The sequence below is a fragment of the Polypterus senegalus genome, chromosome 1, assembly GCF_016835505.1.
Source record: "Polypterus senegalus isolate Bchr_013 chromosome 1, ASM1683550v1, whole genome shotgun sequence".
In the NCBI taxonomy this organism is placed as follows: Eukaryota; Metazoa; Chordata; class Cladistia; order Polypteriformes; family Polypteridae; genus Polypterus; species Polypterus senegalus.
In genome coordinates this window covers 334,898,002-334,920,200 of record NC_053154.1, presented here as the reverse complement: position 1 = coordinate 334,920,200, position 22,199 = coordinate 334,898,002, and the positions used below count along the sequence as shown (strand labels likewise).

The window sequence follows — 22,199 nt, the reverse complement described above, 5'->3', positions numbered from 1 at the left end:
CTGTTATACAAAACTGTTCAATAAAATGAAATGGTTAAATATGCATAAGCAAGTGACTATTAAAACTATTTTGTATTGGAAAGCAATCACCTAGTTATTTCTGATTTACAGAAAAATAACATGGTTGAAGGAATTATGATAAATTGAAATGAATATGCAGTTAATTTCGATTAATAACAAATACATTTTTAAATGAACAGTGGCCCTAAACAGAATGCATTTACAGTATGGTACAGTTTTTGCATAATACTTATGACTCTCTTAGTGCATCAGTACATGGAGCATTAGAATGTTGTGCTTGCCTGTAAATTATACACTGAGCCTCGGAATATTCACAGATTAGAATCTGACTCTTCTGCATTAGCAATTTAACACACCGGCTGACTCCTACTCAGTGGGAAACACCATTGTTGGTCCAATCAATTTCTTAATTAGAAGCAATTTCTCATGCTTAATAAAACCCATTATTTAACTTTGTGGCTTTGAACTGCTCCCATTCTGCCAAACCAGACACAAATTTCAAGATTGCCTTTTTTTTTTTTGGGAGTACCTTTAAAAATAGTTTGTAGACCCGAACAGATTAATTTATATTTTGAAATACAGGGCGAGTCAAAATTATGTTAACATTAATGGATTATTTTTATGTCGACCACACCTTTCCAGGTCGATGGATAGGCCGTGGTGGACCATTGCCATGGCTTCCACACTCCCCTGATTTGACACCCTGTGATTTCTGTTAATGGGATATGGTGAAGGAGCGCATGTATAGCAGGAAAGTTTGTGATGTCAATGACCTGAAGGACAGAATACGGACTATGGTGTCATCTATTCCCCGTGAAATGTGTGTTTGGGCTTTAAATGGTACTGTTGCTCGTTGGTTTTTGTGTGTTGATCATGATGCAGAGGGGACTGGGCAGTCTAATGGTCTGGAATCCCTACAGATTTTATTTTTTTTCTCCAGCCGTCTGGACGGCTGTTGACTTATTTTATTTTCTTATTAAGTCTTTTATTTTTCTATTCTTTATTATGTAAAGCACTTTGAGCTACTGTTTGTATGAAAATGTGCTATATAAATAAATGTTGTTGTTGTTGTTGATGATGGCAAATAGGTTGAGATATTCCAGTAAATCATCTTGCACATATGAAGTATGTTTTGTGAATATTTTTCTGCCATTCAAACATTAACATAATTTTGACTCACCCGGTATTTATTAAGACAGCAACTGCACGATGGACACACCATTGTAAATGGGATCATGTCATTTTGTCACCCGTTTTGGTTGCTTTGCTTCTCACCATTGTTTGGCTGGTGATTGAAAAATAAATTACATTTACTTATTTGGCCAACTCATTTATGCAAGGTGACTTATATTTGAGACACAATTGGTTTAATTTCTTTTGCTTTTCCAACTGGAGCAAAGGCAGGCGAAATGACTTGCTCAGGGTCACACATTGTCAGTAATGGGATCTGAACCCACAACATCAGGCTATGAAGTCCAAAGCCTTTGCCACTACATCACACTGCTTACCTTACTTTAAAATTCAGAACCCTCAAGTAATTTAAAATTAAGGCAAAAAATAGTAGCAGTGATTGACTATGAAGAAAGAAAGAAAGACTGGACTGAAAACCTGCAGCCACTACAGCCCTCCATGACCCGAGTTTCACACTCCTTGTTTATTCCAACTATTGGTAAACATCATGAAAAAGGATACTGCTTCCAATCAAGGAAACCAGGCGAGAAACAGGAAGTGGTCTGTCAAAGACAAATCTGGAGTCCAGGCACTCTTGTCGCATAAAATTACTAAAAATGAATAAAACAAAGAAACACATAAAAATACACACAAATTAACTTTACTACATGTAAATTTTATAAATAGATAGTTAGTACTGAATGGAAGAAGTCAATCCACACGCGCCTTATAAATGTGACCTCCTTTCCGTGCTTTTTCTAATTAAAACACAGGAATTAGTTGTAAATGAAGAAAGTGGGGTAGTAGGGCTGCAACTAACAACTATTTTGTTACTTGAATAATGTGTCAATGCTAATTTTGCTTAATTGGAAGTTTATAAAGAAAAAGAATGTTCAAAAGTACATGAACTTTATTCAAAGCTGAAAAATGTTTATTAATTGTAAAATACTCACCTTCGTAACAAGAGAATGACGTAAACCACTAGAAACACTAACTGACAATGAAATAGTCTGTTTTGTCATGCAATGCTGATTTTCGATTCTTATTTGGGACATCCACTATCCTCTACGTACATCCATTACCCAAGAGTACGCTCGTTTTTGGTACAATAGCCCCGAAAGCTGTTGGCGATGGGGATATTCACGCACAGTTCTGAAGGGCCATGGTGGCTGCAGGAAGTTAAGAAGGCTCAGCAGTGGCCACACCTCTTGAGAGAAATAAAGAAATAGCCTGGCGGAGAGAAACTTCTTCCAGTGACAGTGTGCCGGCATATTATATCTTGGCGAGGTATCCCAGCTGCTCAGTAGCACACAGGAAGGCTCTTCAAAGAATTATAAATGTGGCACAGAATATTATTAGCTGTCACTAAAGGACATTTTTAATTCTCATTGTCTTAAGAGGGCTGCTAATACTTCCAAAGATTTTTCACATCCTGGCCATTACTTATTTGAATTGTTGCCTTCCTACATTTTGCGTGTTACCACTGAATTGAACTCTGACTTGTCAGACTCAGATTTTGATATAAGTAATCGAAAACGAATGCAAGGTACCAGCATCAGCTGATTGGTTCTGAGCTGATTGTGGTGCTGAAAACTTTGATATAGCTGATGCGCCTATAGCAACATTTACCTGGGAGGACTGCCACTTGCAATGACAAGAGGCACAAAACGGATTGCATTGTACCGCAACCACTGTGACTGCCCCCACACCACGAAAAGCATTCCTGCCAGCCGTTGTTCCGCCCATCGGTGGCTTGAGCTGCAAGAGACTGTGAATTGGTGGCCACAACACGCAGCACCAGACACTTTACAATTGCTTTGTGTGCTTTTCAGAAAACTGTTTTTTATTTTAGTAAAAAAATATTCAGCCCCCAAAGAGTTAAGAGACAGAAAAAATAAGACTGTTCCTCTAATGAAGACAGTTACTGAGAGTGCATTGCTGGATTTCATCCCCTAGATGGCAGCAAAGACTGCAAAGTGAATTAAGCGTCACATCCTCATTTACGGTGTGGCCATCCTACTTTAAGAGGTCATCCTACCATTAGGAAGTGTTGTACTCAATCTAATAGAAGTATTTTTTTTATTGATAATATACAAAAAATGTGCAAATATGAAGTTTTATTTTAACAATTTGTAACTTTGTGAGTTTTTTGCTATGACGTTGCATCAGTTGTGCTCATAGAAGCAATGTTAGAGATGTGCAGAAACTGACAGAATGCATGTGCAGACAATGAAAAGCAGGTCGTTTGATTTCACGTTAGAACACCAGCTGCTGCAGTCATCAACTCAGATTCTACTGTCAGTTAAAGATTTTGAGCTGCCTGAAGAAACATAAGAGAGTGACACTGACAGTGCTGTTGGTGCAAGTGAAAGAAACCATCATTTCTCTGATATGTTTTCACTTCAGTTGCTCCCACGTTGTGGTCACATTCCCATGCTGAGTAAGCTCATTTCGACAGATCTTACAAGACCCAGATTTTGCAGCAGGTGTGAAGTTAGGTTCTTTTGTCTGTGGTCCTCTCTTGTATTTATATCCTCCTGCTCATCTCAAAATATGATAAATGTTAGTTTTGGTTAAAAGAAGAGGTTATAAACAGGTGATATGTGCAATATGTGACAAGGAAACTAATCAATAACAACATTTTTTGGCAAGTGTCTGCATCATCGATTATTATTGATTTGTTGTCGGTGGTTAACACAGCCACCTCCCAATTGCTGGAGTCTGAGTTTGAGCTCTGTGTGTGTTATTTACAGGTGAACGCACCTTATAGCATAATGGGGTGCTATTAAGTGTCTGTTCCTGCCGTGTAAGGTCAGGTGCCACCTTCCTGCAATGTACAAATGATTTAAGCTAATTTGGAAAAAGGATGGAAGGTTAGAAATGATATTTTTACTTGTGCCTCACAAATATATTATTTCTTGCACTGAAAAAGGCCACGTCATGAAATATAACCAAGGCCTGCCTTGATTAAAGTAAGAACAAGCATGACCCATCTTAGCCGGTCTCTCTCTGTGCACCCAACTGCTGCAAAATATCTTCAAGAGGAGATCTGCAAGCTCTCCAAATTTTTACTGTCTACCACATTGCTTGGTCACTTATTCTATGCATCAATGGCTCTCTAGGTGAGAAACATTTACTTTGCTTATTTATTTTTTACTTTTTTGTGAAATTTAACCTGAATGATCTACTTGCTACCCACGGTTTTTGTTGAAGAACTATTTTTTTTTTTTTTTAAAGTAACAGCTGGCATCTACCCTACTAATTTAATTTGCTCCATAATGTGATCCCCATTTACTTACACTGACAATTTTGGAATTATTATTATTATTATTTTTACATTTTAAATTACGCCGTGTGTGTCTTTTTGCTAGTATGGTATTACTATGCTATACTGAAAAGACACGCAAGTAAGAATTTCATCGTATTATGAAAACATAGCAATACATCTAATCATGTTATGTTACGTGTACTATCAGCAAAGGCACCAACTAGTTCAACCTCCATGCATTTATTTATTTGATACTTTGTCATTCTTCATACTTTGGTCAGGACATTTGCTTACAACTAATAGGAACTGCAATGGGATGTTGTTTTGCACCCCATTACGCAAACTTATTCATGGCAAGATTAGAACAAGACTTCTTGTCAACATGTGCAATACAACCAATGCTTTACCTTCGCTACATAGATGACATTCTTATAATCTGGACCGCAAGCGAAAAAGACCTTCTTTGCTTCCATAGGAACTACAATTCATTCCACCCCAACATAAAACTTAAATTATATTATTCACAAACAGAAATCAGCTTTGTGGACACTACCATTTCCATAAAGGACGGTACCTTTATGACCTCTATTTTTCACAAACCAACAGGCAGACGGAAATATCTAAGCAATGGCAGTTTCCACCCAAAGCATATACGGAACTCCATCATCTACAGCCAGGCAATACGTTACAATCGTATTTGCTCAGACCCAGTGGATCGGGACACAACAGCAGAAACTCAGGACAGACTTCATCAAACAAGGATACACTCTCAAATCAACAGACCTACAAATCAGGAGAGCTATGGCTGTACCGAGAGAAAACCTTCTGGAATACAAAGGTGCAGAAACCAAGAACCGGGTCCCACTAGTTGTAACTTATCACCCACATCTGGAAACACTTTCCAAAATTATGAAAGAGCTTCAACCCATGGTACAGAAAGACAAAAAACTGAAGGATATATTCCCAGAACCTCCCTTCCTTGCATACAGACAACCACCAAACTTCAAACAACTGATTGTCCAAAACTCTATGTGTGGCTCGGCAGCAAGTGGCACATCTCCTTGCCTACAGAACAGGTGTGGCACCTGTGCACATATCTACACGACAGATCAGGTAGTTATACCACATTGCCAGCAGGAGCATAAAATAAAGGGTCCGTTCACATGCAAATCTGCTAATGTGGTCTACCTAATCAGATGCATAAGGTGCCCCAACACTGGACTGTATGAAGGGGAAACTGGTCAGACACTGCGCCAGCGAATGAACTCATATAGATTTCATATTAATCAGAACAGTGTTGATCTTCCGGTGGCAGCACACTTGAACAGTAATGGCCACAACATAAAGGATCTGAGGGTCACTGTGCTTATGGGTAATTTCAAGACCCAACAGCAGCTGGGAGAAGGGGAATGCAAACTTATTCTTAAATTCAACACTCTACACAATGGTCTAGATCAGGGGTCCTCAATCCCAGTCCTGGAGAGCCGCAGTGGCTGCAGGTTTTTGTTCTGACCTGGTTGCTTAATTAGAAAGCAATTCTTGCCAATAAAGCACTAACAAGCTATGAAATTAAATTAACTCTGTTATGTCAGGTCATTCTCATATCCTAGATTTTCTTTCCCTTTCTATCATGCAAATGATTTGAAGGCTAAAATGGACGAGTAATTCTCAGTCCTTCACTTTTTTCTCTTCATTTTTCTTCCAAGAATTTAATTAAACCCAACAGTGCAGATAAATACACACAGGTGTAAATGTAAAGAAGCTAAATGGAGAAATGCTGCTCTCTCTTGTCATCTGCATGTTATTGATAATAAGGAGCAATTCAAATAGCTGTTTAAGACAAAATTAAGCAATAAGGGCTCAAAAACACTAAAGTGAAGCAGAAGTGTTACTTTAGCAATAAGTGTTTTTTATTAAGGAACTGGGATGGAGCAAAAACCTGCAGCCACTGCAGCTCTCCAGGACCGTGATTGAGGACCCCTGGTCTAGATAGATAGATAGATAGATAAGATAGATAAGATAGACAAGAAAGATAGATAGATAGATAATTAATCCCAAGGGGAAATTCACATTATCCAGCAGCAGTATACCGATACAAAAACCAATATTAAATTAAAGAGTAATAAAAATGCATGTAAAAGCAGACAATGACTCTGAATAATGCTTGCATTTACTCCCCCAGGTGGAATTGAAGAGTTGCATCGTTTGGGGTCTCCTCAGTCTGTCAGTGGAGCAGGACGGTGACAGCAGTCGGTCACTGAAGCTACTCCTCTGCCTGGAGATGACACTGTTCAGTGGATGCAGTGAATTCTCCATGATTGACAGGAGTTTGCTTAGCGCCCATCGCTCTGCTACAGATGACCAGATATGTAGACTAACAGACTGATTGACCAGCTGACTACATCAGAGGGCTATCTTACAGACAATGCACTTTAAAAAAAAAACCTCACAGGACTTTCTCTAGTGATGGTGATCTTATCTCTATATTTTATTAGTTCATTGTTCTCTTCTTTCAGGGTTAATTCATCTCAGGTGTATTCATTTTGCTAACAACAAAGGTTGTTAAGATGAAAGAAAAAAAATCACTTTGCTGTCCCAATATAAGCGAGAGTATTTTTCAGTTTCTTTGTTACACCTCGCCTGATGAAGGGGCCTTAGCTGCCTCGAAAGCTTGCATTTGTAATTAATTTAGTTAGCCAATAAAAGGTGTCATTTCACCCTACTTTCTCCTGTATCAATCTATGGCTACCACGGTACAACACTCTACCGCTAAGGTTGAAGCATATAAAAGAGTCCCTTCCCTGGAATAAGGCGTGTCAAACTCTCAGCAATAGACGACAAACGCTGCTTAAGCGCCTAACTTATACTTTAGTGCCATTGTGCCCCTCTTGATTTTCTTGCTTTCTGTTTGTAATTGAAAGAGGCTCAATTAAACAGGGTGGCCTGCCTGGCACCCCAACTATTTCTGCGACTCTGCACTTCACATCACATCTAGTAATTTATTTACATCTATACCGTGTTCTTTTAAGTGATGACGTGTGCTAAAAGTTCGTATTTGTGTCAGCTTAGCTGAAAATGGACCCGTGTTACTCTACTTGTCTATCTTGATTGTCCTGTAAAAAACTTGCAGTCAGCTGGAATGAATTGCCAATAAAACACTCCGGAGCAGTTCTGTGTCAAAGAACATCAAAGTTTAATACAAACCACAGAAGACGTGCATCCGCGGTCAGACCAGCAATGGAGATACCGATGTGGTTGTCCACGTGGAGGATTTTCTTCTGGTGAGCTGCTAGTTCAGATTGAGCTCTCTAAAGAAAGAAAGGTGTGAAAAAGGTGAGCTGGCTTTATTCAGTCCGTTTTAGTACAAACTATTCCCATTTACCACACAGACTGTTAACCAGCAGGTAAAATATTGTGAAAAATAGGCCATTTCTGGCAAATTCTCTTGTGAACTTAAGTGGAGTGTACGGAACCAGAAGGAGTGTTTGAATTAATGACACACCTCACCCTCTTATTCATTGGTCAGGAGTCCAGTCCAGTTATAAGCTCATTCATTGGCTACCATCTGCTTTATGTGATACCAATATTGCAGTGTGTGTTCCTAAAGATGTGCTCAACTAGAGATTAAAAGTTAAAGAGAGTGAAAACATTTTCAGTGCATATCTGAGGTGCTTCAACAAATAGAACATCACTTCGCGATAAGCCAATGGTGTGTGGTTTAATGATCAACAAATGAGGAGTGAGATGGATCTTCAATGCCAAAGCTGCTCACTTCTGCTATAACGCACTTCTGTTGTGTACAAGCACATTTTCTCAAAAAGGGTCTATTCAATAAGATTTTAGCTGAAATACACACATTTTCGCTAAAATCCATGACTGGATACCATGGCATGAGTAACTGTACATGTTTTTCATGTTGTTCTTCACTGTTAGGCCTCATTAATGCTTATTTTACCAGGAATGTTGTAACTTTTGATCTCTCCGTGAAACATGAGATTACCAATTTTTTTTCCATCATAACTACAAACACCAAAGGGTAACCAGAAAAAAAAAATTCTGTGTGGAGTACATCATTAATCACAAGTGATTGTACATTTTTAAATTTAATAACATGCGAGTTTAAAAAGTCGATATTACTCTAAATGTATTCATTTCAATATCAGCCTTTTAAAATGTGACAGACATTTTGAAATTCAATATTGAACATACCCTTTAGAGTTAGCTCGACAGACTCACACTTTAACCAATTGTGGAAAAGAACCATTTTTACTTGGTTCTTCTGGGATTGGGGCACGAGGATTCCAGTATAAAGTGACCTTATAGTATGAAGGAATATTCAGTCAAAAACTGTTTTTTTTTTTAATATGTAACTTAACCCAAGTGATTTTTAATGATGACTGAGGAAAACTTTTAAACAGAGATAACAAACTTTATGAAAGAAAGGGTGTCTGCTGAGACTAACGCTGGACCCCAGCAAACAATATAAAAACCTTTGTCAAACATCTGACGTTACTTGTGTCACATAATCCACAATGTCAAATCATGCAGTCTTCCGCTCACAATGGGCAAACACTTGCATTTGTGCTAAAATATACTTAAATAAATACAGTCGTGGCCCAAAGTTTTGAGAATGACCCCAGTGTTGGTTTTCACCAAGTTTGCTGCTTCAGTGTATTTAGATCTTTTTGTCAGATGTTCCTATGGTATACTGAAGTAGAATCACAAGCAGTTCTGAAGTTTCAAAGGCTTTTATTGACAATGACATGACGTTTATGTGTAGAGTCCATATTTGCAGTGTTGGCCCTTCTTTCTTTTTCAAGACCTCTGCAATTCGCCCTGGCAGGCTGTCAAGCGACTTCTGGTCCAAATCCTCACTGATGGCAGCCCATTCTTGCAGAATCAGAATTGGTAGGTTTTTCTTTGTCCACTCGCCTCCTGACCACAGGTTCTCTATGGGATTAAAGGTCTGGGGAGTTTCCTGGCATTGGACCCCAAATTTCGATGTTTTGTTCCCACTTAGTTCTCACTTTTGCCTTACGGCCCAGTGCTCCATCATGTTGGTCACCAAACTGTTCTTGGATGGTTGGCAGAAGTTTCTCTCAGAGGATGTTTTGGTCCCATTCTTTATTCATGGATGTGTTTTTAGGCCAAATTGTGAGTGAGCCCACTGCCTTGGCTGAGAAGCAACCCCACATGACATGAATGGTCTCAGAATGCTTTACTGTTACTGATGGTAGTGCCACTCATCTACTCTTTTTTCCGGATGCCCCAAACAATTGGAAAGGGGATTCATCTGAGAAAATGACTTGTCCTCAGCAGTCCAATCCCAGAATATCAGTCTGTCCCTGATGGCTTCTTTACTGCCCTTCTTGACACCCACCAGGCCAAGCACTGCCCTGATGGTGCCTGCAGCTGAATCAACTTTAGGAGACACTCCGTATTTTCTTCGGCACTCTAAAGCCTTCTTTACAACAGCAGTGGAAATGTTTTTTTTGGGATGAAGTTCATTTTCGTGGCAAATAGTGCCTTTGCAATTAATTACAATTCATCTGATCACTCTTCGTAACATTCTGGAGTCGATGCAAATCGGCATCATAAAAACTGAGGCAGCAAACTTTGTGAAAATTAATATTTGCGTCATTCTCCAAACTTTTGGCCACGACTATATTTCTAGAAAAACCAGAGCAATGCACGCAATGATAATGAAAGATATTGCAGCCTGATACTAGACTATGAATGGAAGGAGGTGAAATGGAGTCAATCAATGTCACAACCATGACAAAGCAGAAGTAAAATAAATGCAGATATTCATAAATTTTGCTTTCTCACTGTCTTGGAAACTAACCTACAAGAAATGTGAAGGACGACTATATACAGAATAAAAGAAGATCTGAAATGACATTTAGTGAAGGAAAAAGAGACATCTCAATTAACTGTGGCACGCTTACTTTTAAAGCAACCAGCACAGCATGGGTCCTCGATTTCAACCCCACGGTAGCCGAGCCCTGCTTCACTGCTTCCATAGCGTATTCAATCTGATGGATGCGCCCCTACAAAACAAAAGAGTAAAACAGAACGGGATCATTATAAGTGGGCTCAAGGGAGGGACTGCTACTAAAATTCAAGTGCACATTTCACAAACATTTCAGACCTAACAATAAGAACATTGACCAAAAATAAAAAATAAACAGGGGACCAGTCAGTCCATTAAGCCTGTTTGGTTAGCTAAGTTGTCCCTACAAACCTCCCAACTGCTATCCCAGCACTTTGTTAAACTGTTTCTGTGAAGGATCTGGTTGAGACATTTACATTCAGTTACTGATTGTATAACAGTCTTCTATGGATTGTTAAAAACAGGTTATTTCAGGTTTATGCAGTTAAGACAACATTTAGAGTCAACTGGATCCATTTGTGATTGCTATCGATCTATCAGCATGTAATGGTGTAACCTTATTGTAATGGTTTCTTCCCAGTGACCAGTGCATGTTAGATGGGGTATACATTTTTGTTTTGGTAACTCTCCAGCTTATGGTAATAAAAATTCCGTATTGCAATTTTTGTTTATTGAATATTATTTTTATGAAAAAACCTTTTTTATGTATTGAGTAAAGTAAGTAAATGTAAAGTACAAGTATTACACATAAGATATAAAAATGGTAGATTTGAATACACAATGGGAGGTCTGCTTTTGAGAAGGATTTAGGAATCGTAGTGGACGTTTCCCTATCAACCTCTCGTCAGTATACAAAAGCCATTAGGGAGGCTAATGGACTGTGTGGCGGACGGCTGGGGGTGGTACCCAGCCGGGATGCCCAGGAGGACAGGAGGAGGGCTTATGCCTCCTCCAGACCACAAGGGGGCGACCGCCCTGGTTGCACTGGGGGCCACTGGTGCAGAGTTTGGAAGCTCAACCCTGTAGGAGACCGTGGTCACCGACAGGGGGTGCCCTAATGCCTTGGGAGCCCTGGACCTAAGCACTTCCGCCACACCAGGAAGTGCTGGGGATAAGAGAAGCAGGGGCACCCGGAGTGCTTCCGGGGGTACAGCTGGCACTTCCACAACACTGGGATGTGTCGGCGGGAGATTGCTGGGAAGCACCTGGAGCACATCCGGGTGTGGAAAAAAGGGGCCGCCTCCCTTCATTCGAGGCTGGAGTCGGGTGGAAGGAGGACTAGGCAGGAGACGAGAGTGGAGGCGGTCTGAAGAAGTGGAAAGGCAGTGTGTGAGAGGCCTGGACTTTGGGGACTTGTGGGGTTTTGTGTGCACTGTTGACTTTGTACAGTGCATCCTGAAAGTATTCACAGCGCATCACTTTTTCCACATTTTGTTATGTTACAGCCTTATTCCAAAATGGATTAAATTTTTATCCTCAGAATTCTACACACAACACCCCATAATGACAACGTGATAAAAGTTTACTTGAGGTTTTTGGAAATTTATTAAAAATAAAAAAAACTGAGAAAGCACATGTACATAAGTATTCACATCCTTTGCCATGAAGCTCCAAATTGAGCTCAGGTGCATCCTGTTTCCCCTGATCATCCTTGAGATGTTTAATTGGAGTCCACCTGTGGTAAATTCAGTTGACTGGACATGCTTTGGAAAGGCACACACCTGTCTATAGAAGGTCCCACAGTTGACAGTTCATGTCAGGGCACAAACCAAGCATGAAGTCAAAATTGTCTGTAGACCTCCAAGACAGGATTGTCTCGAGGCACAAATCTGGAGAAGGTTACAGATAAATGTCTGCTGCTTTGAAGGTCCCAAGGAGCACAGAGGACACTATCTTCCATAAGTGGAAGAAGTTCGAAACCACCAGGATTCTTCCTAGAGCTGGCCGGCCATCTAAACTGAGCGATCGGGGGAGAAGAGCCTTAGTCAGGGAGGTGACTAAGAACCTGATGGTCACTCTGTCAGAGCTCCAGAGGTCCTCTGTGGAGAGAGGAGAACCATCCAGAAGGACAACCATCTCTGCAGCAATCCACCAATCAGGCCTGTATTGTACAGTGGCCAGACAGAAGCCACTCCTTAGTAAAAGGCACATGGCAGCCCACCTGGAGTTTGCCAAAAGGCACCTGAAGGACTCTCAGACCATGAGCAACAAAATTCTCTGGTCTGATGAGACAAAGATTGAACTCTTTGGTGTGAATGCCAGGCGTCACGTTTGGAGGAAACCAGGCACCGCTGATAACCAGGCCAATACCACCCCTACAGTGAAGCATGGTGGTGGCAGCATCATGCTGTGGGGAGCAGGAACTGGAAGACTAGTCAGGATAAAGAGAAAGATGACTGCAGCAATGTACAGAGACATCCTGGATGAAAACCTGCTCCAGAGCGCTCTTGACCTCAGACTGGGGCGACGGTTCATCTTTCAGCAGGACAATGACCCTAAGCACACGGCCAAGATATCAAAGGAGTGGCTTCAGGACAACTCTGTGAATGTCCTTGAGTGGCCCAGACTTGAATCCGATTCAACATCGCTGGAGAGATCTTAAAATGGCTGTGCACCAATGCTTCCCATCCAACCTGATGGAGCTTGAGAGGTGCTACAAAGAGGAATGGGCGAAACTGGCCAAGGATAGGTGTGTCAAGCTTGTGGCATCAGATTCAAAAAGACTTGAGGCTGGAATTGCTGCCAAAGGTGCATCGATAAAGTATTGAGCAAAGGCTGTGAATACTTATGGACATGGGATTTCTCAGTTTTTTTATCTTTAATAAATTTGCAAAAATCTGAAGTGAACTTTTTTCATGTTGTCATTATGGGGTGTTGTGTGTGGAATTCTGAGGAAAAAAATGAATTTAATCCATTTTGGAATAAGGCTGTAACATAACAAAATGTGGAAAAAGTGATGCGCTGGGAATACTTTCTGGATGCACTGTATATATTGTAAATAAACGTGTGGGGGTGGATTTACAACATGTCTGCCTGTCTGTGTCCGGGACTCGTTCCACAACTGTTAGGTTATACTAGGCTGACCCGCCTTTTAAGGAGACCGACTTTTAAGTTGACCACTTCTTAAGGCAATTCAATGTGTAGATCAATTTGATATTTTATACAAACTCATTAATTTGGTTATATTGCATTTGAGCGGTATTACTTTAATGCTCGTAGTTTCTGTTATTTTTGTGATGAAATTTAAACTTTTTTTCTATATTGAGGTCGCCCTTTTGAACCCCCCTGATATTTACTACGCGGTGAGACATTTGTACTCCATCAACATTAATTATTTCCAGAGACATAATTTTGTCTATTTTTCCAGCGCATCGCGCACAAAAAGCAAGGGAACGATGGGAGCACCAGAACTCTGCTCACATCGCGTCGCTTCGTACCTCAAGCCGCAAGTAGTAAGTCTGTGATAAGCGGAATACTGCTACGCTTTCCACTCACGGGACGGAAGGACAATCCCAACCGCTTTAATATAGTAAGAAAGAAGAAGAAGAAATCGCACAGTCTGGAGTAGAAAATCATCTTTTACCTGGAAAAACGAAACTACAAATCCCATTGTGCATTGCAAAATGGACGGGGTGTGTGAAACTCCGTGCCTGCATAGCACTCACGGGACGGAAGGACAATCCCGACCGCTTTTATATAGAAGGATGGTACCTTAACATATGGAGTACAACTCAAAGCTTTATAACACACTGGTGAGGCCTCATCTGGAGTCCTGTGTGCAGTTTTGGTCTCCAAGCTACAAAAAGGAAACACAACAGTACTAGAGAAGGTCCAGAGAAGAGCAACGAGCCTGAATTCAGTACTGCAGAGGATGAGTAACGAGAAAAGATTAAAGAATTTTGAACCTTCTCAGTTGATGGAAAAAAAAAAAGAGGTAACATGATTAAAATTATGAAAGGAAATACTAAGTAAATTGAGACAGAACACAGGGATTTGTAAACTGTAAATTTTGCACAAGTGTTATTTTTCTTCACCCAGAGAACCACAGACATGTGGAATAAGTTAACAAGTAGTGTTGTGGACAGTTGGGGCTTTAGGAACATTTAAAATTCGCATTGATGTTCTTTTGGAGGAACTAAGTGAATTAGACTGGTGACTTTTGTCGGGCTGAATGGCTTGTTGTTGTTGAAAACAAAATATCTTATGTTCCTATGCCAGTGCAAGATGGGTACAAGGAATAAACTGGCAAAGTAATTTACAGCTTCCTGGAATTGTTTGTGGAATGAGACGGTAAAAAAACATCATACAATAAAAATAAGAAACTTACCTGAGGGCTCCAAACTGTGACATCGTTGTCATACTGGTTACGAAACTTGAAAAGAAAAGAAAAATGATTGACATGTTAATGATTATTCAGATTTTTGACAACCATCTTTGTCACTCAGCCAAAAAAAAAACCACACAACTGGTTTAAAAATTGGCTGGTCACAATTTTCGTAACACTTTCAACCAAATACAAGCTGCTGCCAGTCCTTCAGTACAGGGTCTCTTCATACCGTTGTGCTTGAATGTTTGTGAACCCTTTAGAATTTTCTATATTTCTGCATAAATATAAACTAAAACATCATCAGATTTTCACTTTTTTTTTTTTTTCCACAGTTAAACAAAGGAGACAAAAATATTATACTTGGTCATTTATTTATTAAGGAAAATCTATATATATAATTCACTAAGGCAAGACAACCATGGAAAGCACGCCGGAAGGGGCGTGGATTCACTAAGCCCGACAAGTGAGACCCCTATGGCGCACGCAGGAAGGAGCCACGCCCACCAACTCCAAGACCATTGGATACGACGACAATTCACAGGGCCACGCCCACCAACTCGGACGCGACGACACAGAAAAACCGGCGTCATTTATATTCGTCTGTCGTAGAGGTCACATGCAGCTCCGACCCACGTTGACTGTTAATAGAGGCATGTTTCTCGCGGAGGTGAATCGCCATATGCGGCGTGTAAAACTGTTTGCGAGGGGTATCCCATGGGATCCTTAAAACGTTCCTTTACAACTGAGGTTAAAACACAATGAAGTAAGCAGTCTTTAAAAAACGAGTTTTCGGTTACAACACACGACCGCGTGCACTATAGCAAACTGTTTTACACGCTACATACAGTAATTTGCATCCGCGACAAACATGCGTCTTCTTAGATACTCCTGCACTTTGTACACACCCCCCTCCCACCGTGGTCGGGTGTCTTGGTGGATTATATATAGAAAGGCAGCCAAAACCGCACAGAGCAATGAAAAGTCTACGTGAGTCACAGGTGCATCTGGACTGTACAAAGACGACAACGACTCGAGTGACAAGTCGGAGGTGGGCACATGAGCAGGCAGTGTATACAGAACGAGAAATCAGCAGACTAGCATGACGGAGGGAGCGGAGTGGATGTCCTTCTCCTCTCCTCCCGTTCCACCCTGAGCGCCGCACGGACGATTGTGTGTTGGTTCGTTCCGTGCATTGGTTAAAACCCAATAAAGGAAGCAGTCTTTAAAAACCAATAAGCCCTGTGCCTCTGTTTCATTACCGTCTCACCTGCTTCACCAATGCAGGCCCCGCAACAGGCGATCCGGCGGCGTCATTCCCACGACCTGCCGGGCAGCCAACCGGGTAACCAAAGTCTTTGGGTTCAGGGGGGAGTATGGTTACAAAGCTGAAACTTAAAGGAATTGACGGAAGGGCACCACCAGGTGTGGAGCCTTTCGCTTCATTTGACTCAACATAGGAAACCTCACCCGGCCCGGACACGGACAGGATTGACAGATTGATAGCTCTTTCTCGATTCTGTGGGTGGTGGTGCATGGCAGTTCTTGGTTATTTCCGAAAACGAACGAGACTCCTGCCTGCTAAATAGTTACACGACCCAACAGCGGTCGGCGTCCAAATTCTTAGAAGGACAAGTGGCTTTCAGCCACGTCAGATTGAGCATTAACAGGTCTGTGATGCACTTGTATGTCCGGTACTGCACGCACGCTACACTGAATGGATCAACGTGTATCTACTCGGCGTGGGTAAGCCGTTGAACCCCATTCGTGATGGAGAACGTGGCTTCCAATTATTCCCCACGAACGAGAAATTCCCAGTACGTGCGGGTCATACGCTCGAAATGATTACGTCCCTGCCCTTTGTAAAACCCCCATGGTCGGGTGACTTGGTGGATTATATATAAAAAAAAAAGCAGCCGAAACCACAAAGAACAATGAAAAATCAACGTGGAAACCGACTGAGGCGGTGTTTGGAAAATTAACAGTCAACGTGACTCACAGGTGCGTGTGGACTGTACACAGACGAAAGCGACTCAGGAAGGGAGTTGGGGCGGCACATAAGCGGGCAGTGCGTACTGAACAGCGCCGTTCAACCCGTCCTTCGCTTTGGAAGGAGAAAGCGCGGGCGCCCTCGTTTTCAGTCACGGACAATTGTATGTTGGTTCGTAGCGTGCATTGTTGCAATGTTACTTTTCTTGGTGGTTTATTAAATTACAGATTTTTCAAATGTTTATTTTTTCCTCTGTGCTTAAAATCATTTAAAAAGCGGCCTGATTATGTGGCGTATGCTACGCCGCGGGTTGGCTAGTGATCAAATATTACATATTTGTGAGTGGCAAAAGTATGTGAACCTTTGCTTTCAGTATCTGGTGTGACCCCCCCTTACTAAACGTTTCCGGTAACTTTTGCTCATTCCTGCACATCGTTTTGGAGGAGTTTTATCCCATTCCTCCGTACAGAACAGCTTCAACTCTGGGATGTTGGTGGGTTTCCTCACATGAACTGCTCTCTTCAGGTCCTTCCACAACATTTCGATTGGATTAAGGTCAGGATTTTGACTTGGCCATTCCAAAACATTCACTTTATTCTTCTTTAACCATTCTTTGGTAGAACGACTTGTGTGCTTAAGGTCGTTGTCTTGCTGCATGACCCACCTTCTCTTGAGATTCAGTTCATGGACAGATGTCCTGACATTTTCCATCAGAATTCTCTGATATAATTCAGAATTCATTGTTCCATCAATGAAGGCAAGCCGTCCTGACCCAGATGCAGCACAACAGGCCCAAACCATGATACTACCACCGCCATGTTTCACAGATGGGATGAGGTTCTTATGCTGGAATGCAGTGTTTTCCTTTCTCCAAACAAAATACTTTTCATTTAAACCAAAAAGTTCCATTTTGGTCTCATCCGTCCATGAAACATTCTTCCAATAGCCTTCTGGTTTGTCCACGTGATCTTTAGCAAACTGCAGACGAGCAGCAATGTTTTTTTTGGAGAGCAGTGGCTTTCTCCTTGCAACCCTGCCATGCACACCATTGTTGTTCAGTGTTCTCCTGATGGTGGACTCATGAACATGAACATTAGCCAATGTGAGAGAGGCATTCAGGTGCTTAAAAGTCACCCTGGGGTCCTTTGTGACCTCGCCGACTATTACACGTGTGCCTTGCTCTTGGAGTGATCTTTGTTGGTCGACCACTTCTGAGGAGGGTAACGATGGTCTTGAATTTCCTCCATTTGTACTCAATCTGTCTGACTGTGGACTGGTGGAGTCCAAACTCTTTACAAATAGTTTGGTAACCTTTTCCAGCCTGATGAGCATCAACAACTCTTTTTGTGAGGTCCTCAGAAATCTCCTTTGTTCGTGCCATGATGCACTTCCACAGACATGTGTTGTGAAGAGCAGACTTTGAAAGATCCTGTTCTTTAAATAACACAGGGTGCCCACTCACACCTGATTGGCATCCCATTGATTGAAAACACCAGACTCGAATTTCACCTTCACACTAACTGCTACTCCGTGAGGTTCACATACTTTTGCCACTCACAAATATGTGATAGATAGATAGATAGATAGATAGATAGATAGATAGATAGATAGATAGATAGATAGATAGATAGATAACTTTATTAATCCCAAGGGGAAATTCACATAATCCAGCAGCAGTATACTGATACAAAAAAAAAATTAAAATTAAATAGTAATAAAAATGAAAAATGAAAAAAATAAATAAAAAAGCAGACAATAATATTCGATCATTTTCCTCAATAAATAAATGACCAAGTGTAATATTTTTGTCTCATTTGTTTATCTGGTTTCTCTTTATCTGTTTTTAGGACTTGAGTGAAAATCTGATGATGTTTTAGGTCATATTTTTGCAGAAATCTAGAAAATTGTAAAGGGCTCACAAACTTTCAAGCACCACTGTAGGGCCACAAAGACAAACAATGATGCAGCCATCCATTTTCTAAATCTGCTTCTATCCAATGCAGGGTGATGGAGGGGGGGCAGTGTGTGTTACTGTGCAGTGATTATGCGTAGGCGTACCCTCATGCACTCTAAACTAAGCTTAGAGGAATACCCCCTTATCAAGCGGGGTCATTTTTGCTAAATCGCTTGTAATTCGACCTCTCCAAATTAGAATCATTGCTGTTATTGAACTATCTGGAGTATAAACACATGTTTGGTCTCTTTGTAAAGGTAACATTCTCTAGTTTCACCCTTAGTAGTCAGAATCACTGTAGGTGTGACTGATCAAAAGTTATGCACATTAGAAATGAAAATGATTTTTTTTGTTCTCGCCTAAGTTTTTTTGTGAAAATAAAGGCCTCTATAGCTGCAGTAGGTAGGTGGGGACAGAAACACACTATGTACCAACAGAATAACTTGTTGACTACTCACATTTCAAATTTGAAAAGAATACCTGTAAAATGACATTTTTACACCAGTTTTTATGTGGGCATGCCCAGGGCTTTTAGAGGGACCATTATCCACATTTTGGAACGTATGTTAAAAGTGTAATAACTTTTGAATGCTTCAACCCACAGATATCAATGAGGGCTCTACTGAAAGCTTACACCTAAAGGAATCTATATCTACACACAGTGTCACTCTATTAGTTATAAAAATAATAAAAACAATAAAAAAATACACATTTCTATGTAAAAATAGTCAATACAAGTCTTATGGGCCAAAAATTTATATTTTTTACTTTTTTTTTAATAAAATGCACACAAACTATATACATTTTTTTACAAACTGTTACAACACAGCTCAGCGTTTTTCCATGTGCCACTGATTGTAGCAATCCCTAGCAGGCAGAAAGCACAAGGGCGTGTCACATGTCGCTCTCTGCCTCAGACGTCTCCTGGTCCGATTGATCACTGTCACGCCGCGTACATGCCTCTACTACTTCATCGAGAGTGTATTTACGTTTATCTGTACGTTTATCCATATTTAAAATGCGAAAAAACTTGGTGAAATCACAATAAACAACCACGCACCAAGTCTGCAGACTGGCACAAATGCCAGCTTCGCGTAGCTCCGATCGGTTTTGTTTACAAGTTGGTATGGCAAGTTACATATCGGCGTGCTCAGCTGCTCATTGGCTGTAAGTTTGGAGTGTCACTCACAGCGTCCAATCAAACTGGTAGATTCTACCAGGGTTTGGAGTTGTGCGTCATCGTTCAGCTGTCTGTGACACTCGTTGGCTATACGAGGCGCCAGTCACCCCACCAGACCCCTCGTAATTAGCCAACTTAGGTGTCAATCAGAAGCTAACACTTCTGTGTAACATGCTTTAGCATGGTTATTGCTGACAGAAACAAATTACGTCTGATATGAACAATAGAAATGAAAAAAAATGTCGGAGCTAGTCTCAAGTTAAGAAACGTTTTCTGGAGTTTTTGTCCCTTTGAGGATCTATCGTGTGTTTTGGACCTAATTGTTTTACTGGATTATATTCCCTGGAGCCTTACAGACAGAATGAGATCAATATTGCTCGGAAATATTGATGTTTGACTTGCAGAGAGCCTTCAAAGGTAGTCAAAGGTAGGAAAGGTCAGCTCTTAAAAGTATTTACTTCTCTGTAAAAAAGGATTTAGTGTCAGTGCTGTGGTTGTTGTGTGTCAAAATGGTTTATATCATCGGAAAGACGAGACGCTGAGGTTTCATTTGATGTGTAGTATGTCGAGGTGCATGACAGAGGGGCATGCACACATGACTGTGACGTCGTCCAAGTGTAGTTATGTACCAGGACCGGTACGTGTGCATGTTAAGAGGATACTCCACCTAAAAGATACAGCGGTTGCTTACCTCCATGTAGTTTATACTGAGGACGGAGACAATGTTTAATCTCAAGATCTCTTCCAGAATGGAGATAACATTTTGTGATAGAATGGGTGTCTATGTTGACCAACACTAAACAAACAGCAAACCAAATTAAAACACCAATGAAAACCTCAAATTACTGGTGTCGTATAATCCACATGTGAAGTTGTCCAATTATATGCTCACAATAGGGGTGTAAAAAAATATCGATACACTTCAGTATTGCAATATTATGTTTTCTGATGTGCATCGATTCTCAAAAACACAGTATCGACTTTTAATGACTAGTTTACATTCAAAGATTCAAGGCACACAGTTCATTTTATGTTTAAATCCCTAATCGCAAGATAACAGCTAACGTAACAACGTAAATTGAGACAGGAAATAGCATAAGGGTTGATGTATGTAGGCTTTCAATACTCAGGCGAGCGAATCTGGCAGACAACGTGGATCGTACAGTGACAAACCGAGCCGACTAGTAACACGACAACCGATGGCTGAATCCAGAGGAGTTAGACCGGCTGGCTCCCGCGGCGTACAAAGTGGAACGGTGGGCTCATTTTGGCTTTCACAATAAAGAAGGCGCTAAGGGGATTGACATGAGCCATGCCGTCTGCAAATTGCACCATGCCAAAATCAAATGTTTGGGGAACGAAACGAATCTGAGAGCACACTTGATGTAGTTACTTTTTTAAGATTTCAGAAAATATAGTGTTATCATGTTGGATTTTTTCTTTTATTAACCACTTAGAGATTGAAAAATTAAAAAAAAAAAGGCCCTACATACAATAGAATGTGAACCTTTAAGGCAGAATTTAATATACATACTGTCTGAATTTAAATGTAACACTGTTTGATTTTTTTTTTTTTCTCAATTTGTTAACCTAAAGAATCCTACAAGCACTTTTTTTTTACTGAAATACTGTAAACAAATGTTAATTCTGGTGTTAAGATTACAGTGCTATGATGTTATGCATTATGAATTTAGAATTCTGTTTCTGGACTTCTCTAGCGCCTTCAACACCATCCAACCTCTGCTCCTCAGGGACAAGCTGACAGAGATGGGAGTAGACTCACTCCTGGTGCCATGGATCATGGACTATCTTACAGACAGACCTCAGTATGTGCGTCTCAGGAACTGCAGGTCTGACATTGTGGTCAGCAGCACAGGACGCCGCAGGGGACTGGACTTTCTCTGGTCCTGTTCAGTCAACATACATCAGACTTCCAATATGACTCGGAGTCCTGCCACGTGCAAAAGTTCACTGACGACACTGCTATGGTGGGTTGCATCAGGAGTGGGCAGGAGGAGGAGTATAGGAACCTAATCAAGGACTTTGTTAAATGGTGCGGCTCAAACCACCTACAACTGAACACCAGCAAAACCAAGGAGCTGGTGGTGGATTTTAGGAGGTCCAGACCCCTCATGGACCCCCGTGATCATCAGAGGTGACTGTGCAGATGGTACAGACCTGTAAATACCTGGGAGTGCAGCTGGTTGATAAACTGGACTGGACAGCCAATAGTGATTCTCTGTGCAAGAGAGGACAGAGCCGACTATACTTCATTAGAAGGCTGGCGTCCATCAAAATCTGCAATAAGATGCTGCAGATGTTCTACCAGATGGTTGTGGTGAGCGCCCTCTTCTACGCGGTGGTGTGCTGGGGAGGCAGCATAAAGAAGAGAGACGCCT

The 22,199-nt window shown here is 41.0% G+C and overlaps 1 protein-coding gene across 1 annotated transcript in view; it reads right to left on the bottom strand.

Annotated features, from left to right (window-relative positions):
- The window catches only part of psma1 (proteasome 20S subunit alpha 1), a 57,951-nt gene that overhangs the window by 17,708 nt on the left and 18,044 nt on the right, over positions 1-22,199 (bottom strand). Inside the window, exons 2-5 of the mRNA XM_039738864.1 lie at positions 14,680-14,724; positions 10,408-10,509; positions 7,664-7,767; positions 1,714-1,802 (exon numbers count right to left, since the gene is read on the bottom strand). Coding sequence (XP_039594798.1) covers positions 1,714-1,802; positions 7,664-7,767; positions 10,408-10,509; positions 14,680-14,724 — 340 coding nt within the window. The remainder of the gene's footprint in view (positions 1-1,713; positions 1,803-7,663; positions 7,768-10,407; positions 10,510-14,679; positions 14,725-22,199) is intronic.